The sequence below is a fragment of the Nerophis lumbriciformis genome, linkage group LG27 (genome assembly GCF_033978685.3).
Source record: "Nerophis lumbriciformis linkage group LG27, RoL_Nlum_v2.1, whole genome shotgun sequence".
Classification (NCBI taxonomy): Eukaryota; Metazoa; Chordata; class Actinopteri; order Syngnathiformes; family Syngnathidae; genus Nerophis; species Nerophis lumbriciformis.
The window spans coordinates 22,232,501-22,248,886 of NC_084574.2; the positions used below are offsets into that span (position 1 = coordinate 22,232,501).

Sequence of the window (16,386 nt, forward strand, 5' to 3'; positions counted from 1 at the left end):
CATATTCAGTTGAATATGCTACAAAGACAAAATATTTGATGTTCAAACTGACAAACATATTTTTTTAACTTTAGAATTTGATGCCAGCAACACGTGACAAAGAAGTTGGGAAAGGTGGCAATAAATACTGATAAAGTTGAGGAATGCTCATCAAACACTTATTTGGAACATCCCACAGGTGAACAGGCTAATTGGGAACAGGTGGGTGCCATGATTGGGTATAAAAACAGCTTCCCAAAAAATGCTCAGTCTTTCACAAGAAAGGATGGGGCGAGGTACACCCCTTTGTCCACAACTGCATGAGCAAATAGTCAAACAGTTTAAGAACAACGTTTCTCAAAGTGCAATTGCAAGAAATTTAGGGATTTCAACATCTACAGTCCATAATATCATCAAAAGGTTCAGAGAATCTGGAGAAATCACTCCACGTAAGCGGCATGGCCGGAAACCAACATTGAATGACCGTGACCTTCGATCCCTCAGACGGCACTGTATCAAAAAGCGACATCAGCGTGTAAAGGATATCACCACATGGGCTCAGGAACATTTCAGAAAACCGCTGTCACTAAATACAGTTTGTCGCTACATCTGTAGGTGCAAGTTAAAGCTCTACTATGCAAAGCGAAAGCCATTTATCAACAACATCCAGAAACGCCGCCGGCTTCTCTGGGCCCGAGATCATCTAAGATGGACTCATGCAAAGTGAAAAAGTGTTCTGTGGTCTGACGAGTCCACATTTCAAATTGTTTTTGGAAATATTCCACATCGTGTCATCCGGACCAAAGGGGAAGCAAACCATCCAGACTGTTATCGACGCAAAGTTCAAAAGCCAGCATCTGTGATGGTATGGGGGTGCGTTAGTGCCCAAGGCATGGGTAACTTACACATCTGTGAAGGCACCATTAATGCTGCAAGGTACCATACAGGTTTTGGAACAACATATGCTGCCATCTAAGCGCCGTCTTTTTCATGGACGCCCCTGCTTATTTCAGCAAGACCATGCCAAGCCACATTCAGCACGTGTTACAACAGCGTGGCTTCGTAAAAAAAGAGTGCGGGTACTTTCCTGGCCTGCCTGCAGTCCAGACCTGTCTCCCATCGAAAATGTGTGGCGCATTATGAAGCGTAAAATACGACAGCGGAGACCCCGGACTGTTGAACGACTGAAGCTCTACATAAAACAAGAATGGGAAAGAATTCCACTTTCAAAGCTTCAACAATTAGTTTCCTTAGTTCCCAATCGTTTATTGAGTGTTGTTAAAAGTTAATTATTATTTGCAAAAAAAAAATAAAGTTTATGAGTTTGAACATCAAATATCTTGTCTTTGTAGTGCATTCAATTGAATATGGGTTGAAAAGGATTTGCAAATCATTGTATTCCGTTTATATTTATATCTAACACAATTTCCCAACTCAAATGGAAACAGGGTTTGTATATATATATATATATATATATACATATATATACACACATATACATATATATATATATATATATATATATATATATATATATATATATATATATATATATGTATGTGTGGGAAAAAAAATCACAAGACTATTTCATCTCTACAGGCCTGTTTCATGAGGGGGGGTTCCCTCAATCATCAGGAGATTTTAATGGGAGCATTCACATACCATGGATTATATAGGGCACAGAGTGGGTGGGTACAGGCTGGTGTAGGGGCGTGGTGATTGGCTCATGTGTTACCTAGGAAGTGTTTCCGTCTGTGGCGGCATGCTGTTACAATTTCGCTGCGCTTGTTGAGGGATGACAGGTCTGGACGGTAAATAATAAACAGTTTTTCTTTCAAGCATAGGTTGCATCTTTTATTACCACTATTGTAAGGTGTGCTGGATGCAAGAATTTGCCATGTTATTGAATATTCAACATTATTGTCTTTGAGGTCCCAAATGTGTTTGCTGAGTTCTGTGGTATTCCGCAGGTTTTGGTTCCTGAAAGAAGCCTTGTGATTGTTCCATCTGGTTTTGAACTCTCCTTCAGTTAATCCTACATATGTGTCGGATGTGTTATTGTCCTTGCGTGTTACCTTAGATTGGTAGACAACTGATGTTTGTAAGCACCCCCCGTTGAGAGGGCAATCAGGTTTCTTTCGACAGTTGCAACCTTTGTTGGTTTTGGAGTCGCTCTGTCCGGGGGCCGACGGCTCATTTGCAATTGTTTTGTTGTGGTTTGAGATGATTTGTCGTATATTGTTCATACAGCTGTAGCTCAATTTAATGTTGTTCTTGTTGAATACTTTTCTTAGGGTGTTGTCTTTGGGAAAGTGTTTGTCAATCAGATTGAGGAATTTGTGTCCAATGTTAGTTGAGACGTTTTTGCTGTATGGGGGGTTGTACCAGATGATGTCGTTTCGTTTTCTGTTCTTTTTCGGTTGGTTTCCTGGCGTGGGTTCATAGGTCAGGGTGAAATTGTATCCGCTTTCATCAAGGGCTTTTTGGTACGGGGGGGTTGCTTGGTCAAATTCAGCTTTGCTAGATGACAGCATCGATAGCCTTTTATTAATTCCGGTAGGTATTCTTTTCGTGGTGGTGGGTGGGTGGTTGCTGTCATGGTGCACGTATTGGAGTGTTGTGTTGTGTTGGTAGCTGTTATTTCTCAGGTTGAAAGTGACGTCAAGGAAGTTGACGGTTTGCTTGTTGGCTTCAATCGTGATCCGTAGGCCGTTCTCTTTGAAAATTTGGCATATGCCCTTCTTGGTATTCTCGCTGCTCCTTGGCGAGGCGCGACACACTGCCAGTCCGTCATCACGGTAAATACCAAGGTTCAGATTGAGGCTGGCGAGCTGGGAGAGGAGGAAACTCCCAACGAGTTCACACGTTTCTGCTCCGTCAAAACTTCCCATAGTGACGTCAAATGTTGCATTGTTCTTTTTTTGCCATGGTGTACTGTTGTGGATGAGAATGGAGTTTTTTGCGTGGATGATAATGTTTCTTTCGTTGCCTGTGATTGAGTCGTAGTCTGAGGCGAAGTCTAGTGCTTGAGTCAGTAGGTCTTGCGTGATGGAAGGGTAAAATTCTTCGATATCAAAGGAGATAAAGTTGTGCTGTTGTTTGTCTTGGATGTTGTTGAACCATTTGATTACTGCTGCTGTATTTCTCCATTGGTTGAGTTACGACCAATACAACCCCCCATACAGCAAAAACGTCTCAACTAACATTGGACACAAATTCCTCAATCTGATTGACAAACACTTTCCCAAAGACAACACCCTAAGAAAAGTATTCAACAAGAACAACATTAAATTGAGTACAGCTGTATGAACAATATACGACAAATCATCTCAAACCACAACAAAACAATTGCAAATGAGCCGTCGGCCCCCGGACAGAGCGACTCCAAAACCAACAAAGGTTGCAACTGTCGAAAGAAACCTGATTGCCCTCTCAACGGGGGGTGCTTACAAACATCAGTTGTCTACCAATCTAAGGTAACACGCAAGGACATTAACACATCCGACACATATGTAGGATTAACTGAAGGAGAGTTCAAAACCAGATGGAACAATCACAAGGCTTCTTTCAGGAACCAAAACCTGCGGAATACCACAGAACTCAGCAAACACATTTGGGACCTCAAAGACAATAATGTTGAATATTCAATAACATGGCAAATTCTTGCATCCAGCACACCTTACAATAGTGGTAATAAAAGATGCAACCTATGCTTGAAAGAAAAACTGTTTATTATTTACCGTCCAGACCTGTCATCCCTCAACAAGCACAGCGAAATTGTAACAGCATGCCGCCACAGACGGAAACACCTCATAGGTAACACATGAGCCAATCACCACGCCCCTACACCAGCCTGTACCCACCCACTCTGTGCCCTATATAATCCATGGTATGTGAATGCTCCCATTAAAATCTCCTGATGATTGAGGGAACCCCCCCTCATGAAACAGGCCTGTAGAGATGAAATAGTCTTGTGATTTTTTTTCCCACACATACATATATTGCGCTCTACTACGGTATCGAGCACTATTTTTTGGATAACCTTATTAAGACATATATATATATATATATATATATATATATATATATATATATATATTTTTTTTTTTTACTTTTATTACTTTTATATATATATATATATATATATATATATATATATATATATATATATATATATATATATATATATATATGTATATATAAAGTGTTCATATTCACCATAAACACACACTTTCACTTCCATCTAGGTAAAAAAGGCAACATTTTCTGTTCCCAGTTGCTATGGTGAATCTTAGTATTTTACCTCAACTTGAGAGTGTTTTGAGATAAGAACTGTCTGATTGTTATGCTTTGAAATGCAAGCTAAAATTTGAGTTACATGCATCCCCACCATTAGTTGGTGTAGAAAATGTCAATTAACCTAGTAAAATCCAAACAAAACATCTGGGGCCGTATTCCTAAAGATTTTTAGTGCAAAAAGTTCCTCCCAGTGGCCAAATTCTAAGAATTGTTTTTTAGAATCATGACGTTTTCTTAGAATTTCCCCGAAAAGTCAAGAGTAGATCTTAGAATCTGAGCTCTTAATAGAGCTCCTAAGAGCAGGGAAGAGGACTTTTAAGCGCTTAGGAATTCCCGAAGCAGAGGACAAAATGGCATAAGTAAGAGACAGGAGAGATAGGTCCAAACACTGGATGACAGATTGGACCGTGAATGAATCGTGTTTGTGGTTGATCTCATTAGAGATGCACTTACTTCTCCAAGCCAATGCCACAATGCAATACCAGCCCAAATGCAAGCTAACCAACACTGCTTCTTATAGGCTGGTCAGCAATCACAGACATTGACGACAGCTGAGCCTTTTTACGCTCATAAATACTCAAGTGAGTGGAAATGTTGAAAGTTGAAAATGCAAAAAAAATACCAACATTGCAATTAATATGAGCAAATAAATATAACTATCACTATGTGAATACTGCGCAAGTTGGCCTAAGTTTTCACACATTTTGTAGAATAATTTTAAAGTATAGCTAACTATTTATTTTACAGATATTTTCTTTCATCTGAAGTATCATTTCCAATTACAGACTTCATGAGATTAGTTTTTATGGTTTAAGTTTATCAATTTGAGGGTCCCTCCATTCCCCATTATCATCAAAAGTATACCGTATTTTTCGAACTACAAGGCGCACTTAAAATCCTTTCATTTTCTCAAAAATCAACAGTGCGCCTTATAACCCGGTGCGCCTAATGTACAGAATAATTGTGGTTGTGCTTACCGACCTCAAAGCTATTTTATTTGGTACATGGTGTAATGATAAGTGTGACCAGTAGATGGCAGTCACACATAAGAGATACATGTAGACTGCAATATGATGGCAATATGACTCAAGTAAAAGTACATTTTGACCAAAGACCAAATAACCACCATTACATGATATGTAGACCACAAGGAAGTGTTGTCAATTTAGAAAAAAAATAAAACTCCTTTAATGCGCCCTATAATCCGGTGTGCCTTATATATGAAAAAAGATCGAAAATAGACCATTCATCGGCAGTGCGCCTTATAATCCGGTGCGCTCTATGGTCTGGGAAATACAGTACATGATTAATGCGATAACCTTTTGTGATTAAACACATGGGGCTGGGCCGATAACACAATATCAATATACAGTATGTCGCGATGAACAAGTAATTGATATCAACAAAAATATGTGTGTGTGTATATATGTATACATATGCATATATTTGTGTATGCATATACTGTATACATATATAGACACATATACGTATACAGTATATATATATATATATATATATATATATATATTTATATTTATTTATTTATTTATTTATATACAAACCCCATTTCCATTTGAGTTGGGAAATTGTGTTAGATGTAAATATAAACGGAATACAATGATTTGCAAATCCTTTTCAACCCATATTCAACTGAATGCACTACAAAGACAAGATATTTGATATTCAAACTCATAAACTTTTTTTTTTTTTTTGCAAATAATAATTATCTTAGAATTTCATGGCTGCAACACGTGCCAAAGTAGTTGGGAAAGGGCATGTTCACCACTGTGCTACATCACCTTTTCTTTTAACAACACTCAATAAACGATTGGGAACTGAGGAAACTAATTTTTGAAGCTTTGAAAGTGGAATTCTTTTCCATTCTTGTTTTATGTAGAGCTTCAGTCGTTCAACAGTCCGGAGTCCCCGCTGTCATTTTTTACGCTTCATAATGCGCCACACTTTTCGATGGGAGACAGGTCTGGACTGCCGGCGGGCCAGGAAAGTACCCGCACTCTTTTTTTACAAAGCCATGCTGTTGTAACACGTGCTGAATGTGGCTTGGCATTGTCTTGCTGAAATAAGCAGGGGCGTCCATGAAAAAGACGGCGCTTAGATGGCAGCATATGTTGTTCCAAAACCTGTATGTACCTTTCAGCAATAATGGTGCCTTCACAGATGTGTAAGTTACCCATACCTTGGGCACTAATACACCCCCATACCATCACAGATGCTGGCTTTTCAACTTTGCGTCGATAACAGTCTGGATGGTTCGCTTCCCCTTTGGTCCGGATGACACGATGTCGAATATTTCCAAAAACAATTTGAAATGTGGACTTGTCAGACCACAGAACACTTTTCCACTTTGCATGAGTCCATCTTAGATGACCTCGGGCCCAGAGAAGCCGGCGGCGTTTCTGGATGTTGTTGATAAATGGCTTTCACTTTGCATAGTAGAGCTTTAACTTGCACTTACAGATGTAGTGACGAACTGTATTTAGTGACAGCAGTTTTCTGAAGTGTTCCTGAGCCCATGTGGTGATATCCTTTAGAGATTGATGTCGGTTTTTGATACAGTGCCGTCTGAGGGATCGAAGGTCACGGTCATTCAATGTTGGTTTCCGGCCATGCCGCTTACGTGGAGTGATTTCTCCAGATTCTCTGAACCTTTTGATGATATTATGGACCGTAGATGTTGAAATCCCTGAATTTCTTGCAATTGCACTTTGAGAAACGTTGTTCTTAAACTGTTTGACTATTTGCTCACGCAGTTGTGGACAAAGGGGTGTACCTCGCCCCATCCTTTTTTGTGAAAGACTGAGCATTTTCTGGGAAGCTGTTTTTATACCCAATCATGGCACCCACCTGTTCCCAATTAGCCTGTTCACCTGTAGGATGTTCCAAATAAGTGTTTGATGAGCATTCCTCAACTTTATCAGTATTTATTGCCACCTTTCCCAACTTCTTTGTCACGTGTTGCTGGCATCAAATTCTAAAGTTAATGATTATTTGCAAAAAAAAAAAAGTTTATCAGTTTGAACATCAAATATGTTGTCTTTGTAGCATATTCAATTGAATATGGGTTGAAAATGATTTGCAAATCATTGTATTCCGTTTATATTTGCATCTTACACAATTTCCCAACTCATATGGAAACGGGGTTTGTATATATATATATATATATATATATATATATATATATATATGTATATATATATATATATATTCCCAAAAGGGACAAGCGGTAGAAAATGGATGGATATATATATATATATATATATATATATATATATATATATATATATATATATATATATATATATATATATATATATAGGGCTGTCAATGTTAATGCGTTAACGCATGTGATTAATAAACAAAAATTATTGTGTTACCATAAATTAATGATGAGCAAAGTGTATGTTTTGACCGGGCTGCGAGTAGCGCAGAGCAGGGATGACCACGCCCCACGTTCCCAGGAGCTTATTGGATTAGAAAGTCTCTTCTTCTTCTTCTGGCTGCTCTCGCTGATTTCTCATGCAGTGCGCCACTTTTGCCACTGTCGGTCGCTGAGGGAAAATGAATGGCTGTCTTGTTCATTATGACACCTGCTGAATGAAGGAAGCATTCTTAAGATAAAGTTGTGATGAAAAGTTGTCAACATTGCACTCGCCAGTCGTCATCATGCCAAAAGCAAATTGTGCACACTGCCAGCAGCCAGGAAGCAGGATCGTCCACTTTTAGGGGTAGGTTAGACTTGTTTTCCATGATATTAATACGGTTAAATATCATTCAATTGTGATTGTCAACTGCATGTCTAAGTCATTTTAGCTCAGGGGCCGCATGGAGGAAAATCTGTGCACACGAGGGCCGGACTATCAAAATCATGGCATTAAAACTAAAACATAAAGACAACTTCAGATTGTTTTCTTTGTCTTACTTTGGCCAAAAATAGAACAAACACATTCTGAAAATATTACAATAAAAATATAGAAAAAAATACAAGCAGCGGTAAAGTTTAGATCCGTGAAGGAAAGAAGAAAGTGAATGAATGTTTATAACTGAATACATTTACATATGCATACAAATTTGTTTTATTTTTTATTTTTTTAATGAATGACAACCTTTTTCCAAAACACTATAGAATGTGAGATATAACAGGATAATGCATACATTTATCATTTGTTTTCAAAACGCTTACAAAAAAATGGCACCCCAAAAATTTACTGTGGGACCCCATTTTTATGACTAGATGGGGTCCCTGGGACCCCGTGTGGAAAAATCCTAGCACCAACACTGATGGAGTATTGGTGCGTGCTAAATAGCAGCAGGCGGCTGTGGCCTGCGGGCCGGTTCTAATACTAGTCAAATATCATCCCGGGGGCCATAGATCATTCCTTGACTTTGATACATAGGCTCTAGTCTATGCTATCGCTATGTGGCCCATTGTTGTGAAAAGGTTCGCCCGCAAAGCGTTCAGGAGGAGCCAAAGTAGTTCCAGGATCATACATTGGTCATATTCAAAGTCCTCATGTGTCCAGGGACATATTTCCTGAGTTTATAAACATAATATACATTTTTTAAAAACGAAAGCAGATGTGACGCCAACAAATATCGACGTAGTCATAGTAGTATCGACTAGATACGCTCCTGTTGGTATCATTACAGTGGATGTCAGGTGGAGATCCACCTATGGCGTTTGTTTACATTGTGACGCCGGTGAGCTACGGTGTGTAGTGAAGCATGTTTAGCTATTCCTCGTCCTGCAGGGATGATACTTGTAAGAAATGTACTTTATTTGTCGCCATGGAGGCAAGGATTAGTGATTTAGAAGTAGCTAAAACACTACAGACTGCGGACAGACGTTAGCCGCTAGCTAGCTAGCCATGTCTTAAAGCATCTCTTCCTGAGGGTGTTTCAGTGTTATAACTTCACCTTTATCGTTAGTTTTTAAGACAAAATACGACCGTTCTTCCTTTTCTGTCTACACACGGTGTCTGCTTGTAAGTACTCCGTGATTGTGCGCTGCCGAACATGCTCCTCTGCTCGTAAACCCAGCAATGACACGACATGACGATGATTTCTTGAATCTCCGGCTCTTAGTTCTGTATGGACTCATTGATCGTTTACAAACTGAGTTCGGAGAGGAAGTGACACCAGAATAATTATTTGTTTAAGGGGTTGAACGACTTAGTGTAGACATAGCCTTAGTGTAGAAGAGGCCTAAAATACAATATAATACAACCCTAATATCGACCAATTGTCTATCTGTGTTGGCCCTGCGATGAGGTGGTGACTTGTCCAGGGTGTACCCCGCCTTCCGCCCGAATGCAGCTGAGATAGGCTCCAGCACCCCCCGCGACCATACTTGCGACCTTGAGACCTCCGAATTCGGGAGATTGAGGTGGGCGGGGCCGGGGTTAAGGGGGGAGGAGTATATTTATAGCTAGAATTCACTGAAATTCATGTATTTCTTATTTATATATATATATATATATATATATATATATATATATATATATATATATATATCAGTGACGTGCGGTGAGGTTCATGGCTGGTGAGGCACTGACTTCATCACAGTCAGATTTACAAACATATGAACCCTAAAGAGTATCTTATTCACCATTTGATTGGCAGCAGTTAACGGGTTATGTGTGAAAGCTCATACCAGCATTCTTCCCTGCTTGGCACTCAGCATCAAGGCTTGGAATTGGGGGTTAAATCACCAAAAATGATTCCCGGGCGCGGCGCCGCTGCTGCCCACTGCTCCCCTCACCTCCCAGGGGGTGAACAAGGGGATGGGTCAAATGCAGACGACAAATTTAACCACACCTAGTGTGTGTGTGACAATCATTGGTACTTTAACTTAACTTTACACATACAAACTGTAGCACACAAAAAAGCACATTTAATTAAAAAAATACATTATGGTCTTACCTTTACTTATAAATGAAGTCCACAACTAAAGCCCTCATTTAAACTTTCCACGTGCAAGATTGAATCTATTTAAAAAAGTGTAACCGAGGGTTTATAAATGTCGCCTATACTGTATGAAACTACAAAATAACAAACACGGAGGCTCCAGTTTACACGAGGACCACTTTATTTACCTTCTTTCAAAAACCTCCCCTCCACTACAACATGTCATTACTTCCGCTCTTGGCGCCTTCAAAATAAGAGCTCAAGGCATATACTGTATAACAGCGCATAACAGTAAATTAATATCACAAAGAGGAAAGCCCATGAAAATAGGTTACAAAAGTTATTTAATAAGAAGCCAAAAAGTGCAAAAACATTAATGTTCGTGTTGGAGGAGTTGTGAATTAGATACACCTGCAGTCTGCAGGTGTACCTAATGTTGTGGCCCTACAGTCATTCACAACTCCTCCAACACAAACATTATTGTTTTTGCACTTTTTGGCTTCTTATGAAATAACTTTTTTAAATAGATTAAATCTTGCACGTGGAAAGTTTAAGTGTGGGCTTTAGTTGATATAACAATTCTACGGCGGGGGTGCAGGAGGCGGGGCTACTGGAGCCTCAGCCAGTGCGTCTTTTGCAGCCGTTTTATGATCGCTCAGCACAAGAAATACGTTACACACATACAGTTGTTGAGAAAATACACTGTACATTATATACCTCAGCTAACTAAACTATGGAAATGTATAATATAGTTCATATAGCAATACAGTCTCACTGCACAGCAGGCCAGCAGTTAGCCGAGTCCGGAATCCATGTTGCGGCACTGAGTGACGTGCCTCAACTGGCTGCTGATCACCGCACCGTCTCTTCTCAGTATTTGAGCGGCAAATGTGAAAATTCAGCGATTTTGAATAAAAATAATCTAATACTGGTGAAGTTAAATGGAAAATAACTCTATAGTATAATCACTGGATACATATAACAATTTAATTAATTTTTTTCTTTTTACATTTTTTTTCTTTCCATGATGGCAGGTGAGGCCACGCCTCACCTGCCTCTAGTGACTGCACGTCACTGATATATATATATATATATAAATAAAATAAATACTTGACTTTCAGTGAATTCTAGCTATATATATATATATATATATATATATATATATATATATATATATATGTATATATATATATATATATATATATATATATATATATATATTAGGGCTGCAACAACTAATCGATTAAAATCAATTATAAAAATAGTTGGCGATTAATTTAGTCATCGATTCGTTGGATCTATGCTATGCGCATGCGCAGAGGCAATTTTTTTTAATTTTTATAAACCTTTATTTATAAACTGCAACATGTAAAAACAGCTGAGAAACAATAATCAAAATAAGTATGGTGCCAGTATACTGTTTTTTTTCAATAAAATACTGGAAAGGATAGAAATGTACAGTAGTTTGTCTCTTTTATCCGATTATTAATCGACTAATGGAAGTAATAATCGACAGATCAATTGATTATCAAATTATTCGTTAGTTACAGCCCTAATATATATATATATATATAAATATATATATATATATATTTATATAAATATATATATATATATATTTATATATAAATATATATATATATTTATATAAATATATATATATATTTATATAAATATATATAAATAAAAGAAATACTTGAATTTCAGTGTTCATTTATTTACACATTTACACACACATAACACTCCTCTACTCATTGTTGTATTTGAAAGTGCAATGCTTTGCAGCCAGTAGCACAGCCTTTGAAGGAGCATAGGTATGGGCAGCATCTGTGAAATTTAATTTGCAGGAAAGGAGTGAGTTTAGGGTTGAATTGTCCATCCTCGTTCTATTCTCTGTCACTCGTCGTCGCCATGACTGCCTCTTCTTCGTTCCTCTGCTTTGTCTCCTTCTTGTTCTGTGTGCAGTTGTGCACTTTCCAAAAGCCGTACACTGTAAAAAAAAAATTCAATTTTTATGGTTAATTTACTCTAAATTTATACTGTAATTTTTCTATTTTTTTTAAATAGTTTATAAAACTGTAGAATTGAAGACATTATCTGTAAATAAACAATCCGTTTGGCAGCCGTAGCTGCCAGTAGATGACTGTTTTTTACAGAATTTTTTTTTACAGTGTAGATGTTATAACGTGACTGGGCCGGCACGCTGTTTATATGAAGGAAAAGCGGACGTGACGACAGGCTGTGTCCTCAATCAGGTCCGCACGGACCTGGAGGGGGCGTGCCTTAAGTCCGGCTGGAAATCGGGAGAAATTCGTTGGCAAGGGTTGGCAAGTATGCCCGCGACCCCGAAAGGGACAAGCGGTAGAAACTGGATGGATGGATGGATAAAAAACTATATCTTGATACAGTTTTCAGTCATATTGCCCTACCTTGTAACCACAACAGCCCTGTTCTTTACTAATATAATAATATTTAACACACATATTCTGACGCGTACCTCATAATCATACTTGCCAACCCACCCGAATTTTCCGGGAGACTCCCGAAATTCAGCGCCTCTCCCGAAAACCTCCCGGGACAAATATTCTCCCGAAAATCTCCCCATTTTCAGCCGGAGCTGGAGGCCACGCCCCCTCCAGCTCCATGCGGACCTGAGTGAGGACAGAATTTTTTCACGTCCGCTTTCCCACGATATAAACAGCGTGCCTGCCCAATCATGTTATTCCATATGAGGCGTCCGGCATACCGGCGATGAGCATGGTGCAGATGGAGAAGATCTTCTCGGCGTCCGTGTTGGCGCACACGTTGCCAAAGCCGACACTGGTCAGGCTGCTGAGGGTGAAGTAGAGGGCGGCGATGTACGAGCTGCGCACCGACAGGCCGCCGACCGTGTTGTTGATGTAGGGCATCTCCAGACGTTTGCCCAGCTCATAGAGCCTTCCTTGGGGAAGAGACGGGAGGACAACAGGGTGACAAGAACTAAATCATCCAGACTAGAGATAAATTGTATTATTATGTTTATCTTACCTAAAAATAAATATAATTATTATTATTTTTTTTTTAAACTAAATACATTTTTACTATATTTTGCTAAAAACATCCAAATTAAATGTATTTTTATTTGTATTTTTTCTGACTCCTTATTACATCCAGCCATAGAATTATACATTAAAATAAACATATTTGAAATAATTAATTTTAAATGATCATAACAATTCATTTAAAATGATCATATTTAATTATTAAAATAATTGCTTGTTTATCAACAACTTTAGCATTTTATTCATTACATTTTGAAGCTCTCAGAAGCCAAGTTATGTTATATTCCTTAAGATTTATTTATGCAAGTTTGAAGTATCAATTATCAAACACAGTTTTGTTTGCATTTTTTCAGGATGTATATATATATATATATATATATATATATATATATATATGTACCGTATTTCCTTGAATTAGCGCAGGGGCGGTAATTAATTTAAAACCTCGTCTCACTCCGGCGCTTACCAAAGGCATGCGGTAAATTTAGGCATGCGCTTATAAATTTGAGTGTGATGTAAGGATACCATCATGAGAAGCACATTTAATAAAAAAAAAAAAAACGTTATTATGGTCTTACCTTTACTTATAAATGAAGTCCATGCGCCGCTCCTTCTGAATAAAAGCATCGATAACTTGTTTATAGAAGTCTTCCTGATCTTTCTTCAGTTTTAAAAGTCTCTCTGTCTCGATGGAGATCTTCCTTTAATTATTACCTCCTCCTTCGATTGAAAGTCCAGTTTAGAAAACTGTTTTATTTTAGATATGTAATCCTCCATGTTAAAAGTCCAGGCGAGAGGAAAAAAATGAACGATCGCTGCTAACTGTTGCTGCTTGTTGTCACTTCTTCTTCAGCCGAGTAGTCGCAAAAATGCTCCCTGGGATCACGAGCGCCCTCTACCACCATGAGGCGGGAGTCATTTAATTACTCATATTTTACACACGCAGCTACCGGTATAATAATAAAACATAGCTGCTTGCTGATATTTTTAGCATATTCAATAGCTTGGACCTTAAATCCTACTGAATAGCTCTTTATCATCTTCCCTTTATGCGATTTTAAATGATTGAAATTAGCCTCCACCACAACGGATCGATCCGTTGTGGTGAAGAAGGAGCTGAGCCGGAAGGCAAAGCTCTCAATTTACCGGTCGATCTACGTTCCCATCCTCACCTATGGTCATGAGCTTTGGTTTATGACCGAAAGGACAAGATCCCGGGTACAAGCTGCCGAAATGAGTTTCCTCCGCCGGGGCGAGGCTCTCCATCCGGGGGGAGCTCAAAGTAAAGCCGCTGCTCCTCCACATGGAGAGGAGCCAGATGAGGTGGTTCGGGCATCTGGTCAGGATGCCACCCGAACGCCTCCCTAGGGAGGTGTTTAGGGCACGTCCGACCGGTAGGAGGCCACGGGGAAGACCCAGGACACGTTGGGAAGACTATGTCTCCCGGCTGGCCTGGGAACGCCTTGGGATCGCCCGGGAGGAGCTGGACGAAGTGGCTGGGGAGAGGGAAGTCTGGGATTCCCTGCTTAGGCTGCTGCCCCCGCGACCCGACCTCGGATAAGCGGAAGAAGGTGGATGGATGGATGGAAATTAGCCTCCTCCATTTTGGAAAATGATGCCTTGAAAGGTGAAGTGTCACTCGTGACGTGACGAGTTTGACCCGGCGGTAAAACGAGGCATATGCTAATTATTCTGCAAAAAGAGTTTGACCCGGCGGTAAAACGAAGCATGCGGATAATATATACCCGGCGGCAATTCAAGGAAATAAGGTAGATGAAATACTTGACTTGGTGATTTGTAGCTGTAAATATACTCCTCCCCTCTTAACCACGCCCCCAACCACGCCCCCGACCACGCCCCCCACCTCCCGAAATCGGAGGTCTCAAGGTTGGCAAGTATGCTCATAATTTGACCCACATTTTCGACATGAGCATTTCTACATGTTAAAAGTCATGAACATAGCTTTGATAACAAGTGCAGCAATAATGTGTAAGGGGGTCAACGTTGTACCTTGTCACGCGTGGAGAAACCAAGAAGAAGAGGAAGGAGAAGAAACATGCCATTAACCACGACGCCGTGTCTCCACCTCACCGCTGACCCAACCCACCGCCATCTTTCATTCATGCACACGCACGCACGCACGCACGTGCGCGCACACACGCCGTGGTCCCCCCCCACCCCCACCCGTGCTAAAAAAAACGCGCCGCTGCGGCCTGGCTGAGACGTCGGGATTGGACGCAGCAGGGGATCCCCGGCAGTCCGCTTCTGCCTCGCGTGGCGTGTCATCATCGCGGTGGCGGAGGAGGAGATGACATCGCGGCGTCTCCCGCGCGCACACGAACGCGACGAAGACGAGAAAGAAGGGAAATAAGAAATTGGGTTTATTTCCGCGGGCGCGCGCAAAGAAACCTTTTTTGACCTTTAGACCACTTTTTTTTGTTTTTTTTGTTATTATTGTCCACTTTATCTTCATCATTGATGATGATGCCGACAGTGCGCTGTTGTTGGACGTGATTAATCCACGAAGGTCACGTCAGGCGGAGCTGCAATCTACTTCTTTTTGAAAACACCGAACACGTGTTTTTATATTGTCTTCTTCTTCTCACAATTAAAAAGTAGACTCAAACACAACAATCTACCCGAGTGGAAGAAGAAGAAGAAGAACTTTGTCGCTTTTTTTCTTTCTCGGGATCGGCTATTGACGACGCGCACGACGAGCATCCCAGGTAAACAAGACGTAATTATGACATAATTATGACATAATTCTTCTCGCGAACTTTTCTTTTCTGCTAAAATAATTCATTCTGCAGCTGACAGTTGTGCGGGGGTCATATGTCTGTTCGCCACAGAGAAAACGAAACTAAATATATTGTTAAAAAATATATGCGTGTGGAAAAAGGTGTCATAAAGTAAGAAAATACATAGCATAAAATACGTAATATAAAACAGTAAAGTTAAATATGTTCTTATTTTCAGTTGAATTAAGTGACGTCAGTGTATTGTATCTTTCTGTTATTAAACGTGCGCATATAGTACGGTTGATTGTATTGATGTATTTTTTAAAGTATTCAATATATTTAAATTGTAAAATATATTTAAAATGATGCATCGAATATAAATATAGTACAATTAGATACACTAG

General features: G+C 39.5%; 2 protein-coding genes across 10 annotated transcripts in view; one reads left to right on the top strand and one right to left on the bottom strand.

Annotated features, from left to right (window-relative positions):
• The window catches only part of tenm3 (teneurin transmembrane protein 3), an 822,859-nt gene that overhangs the window by 128,128 nt on the left and 678,345 nt on the right, over positions 1-16,386 (top strand). For 7 of the 9 annotated variants that reach the window (XM_061988363.1, XM_061988369.1, XM_061988366.2 and 4 more), the window contains exon 1: positions 15,529-15,970. The exons of the other annotated variants lie outside the window; for them this stretch is intronic. The gene's annotated coding sequence lies outside the window, so the exon portion shown is untranslated. Of the gene's footprint in view, positions 1-15,528; positions 15,971-16,386 lie in introns of those variants that run through there. 9 annotated transcript variants of the gene reach the window in all.
• LOC133624351 (voltage-gated delayed rectifier potassium channel KCNH4-like) lies at positions 11,922-15,327 on the bottom strand. Its single transcript, XM_061987842.1, has 3 exons — positions 15,255-15,327; positions 12,950-13,144; positions 11,922-12,193 (listed from the first exon to the last, which is right to left on the bottom strand). Exons 2-3 carry the CDS (start codon positions 13,110-13,112, stop codon positions 12,090-12,092), a joined length of 267 nt encoding a protein of 88 aa, XP_061843826.1. The 5' UTR covers positions 13,113-13,144; positions 15,255-15,327; the 3' UTR covers positions 11,922-12,089.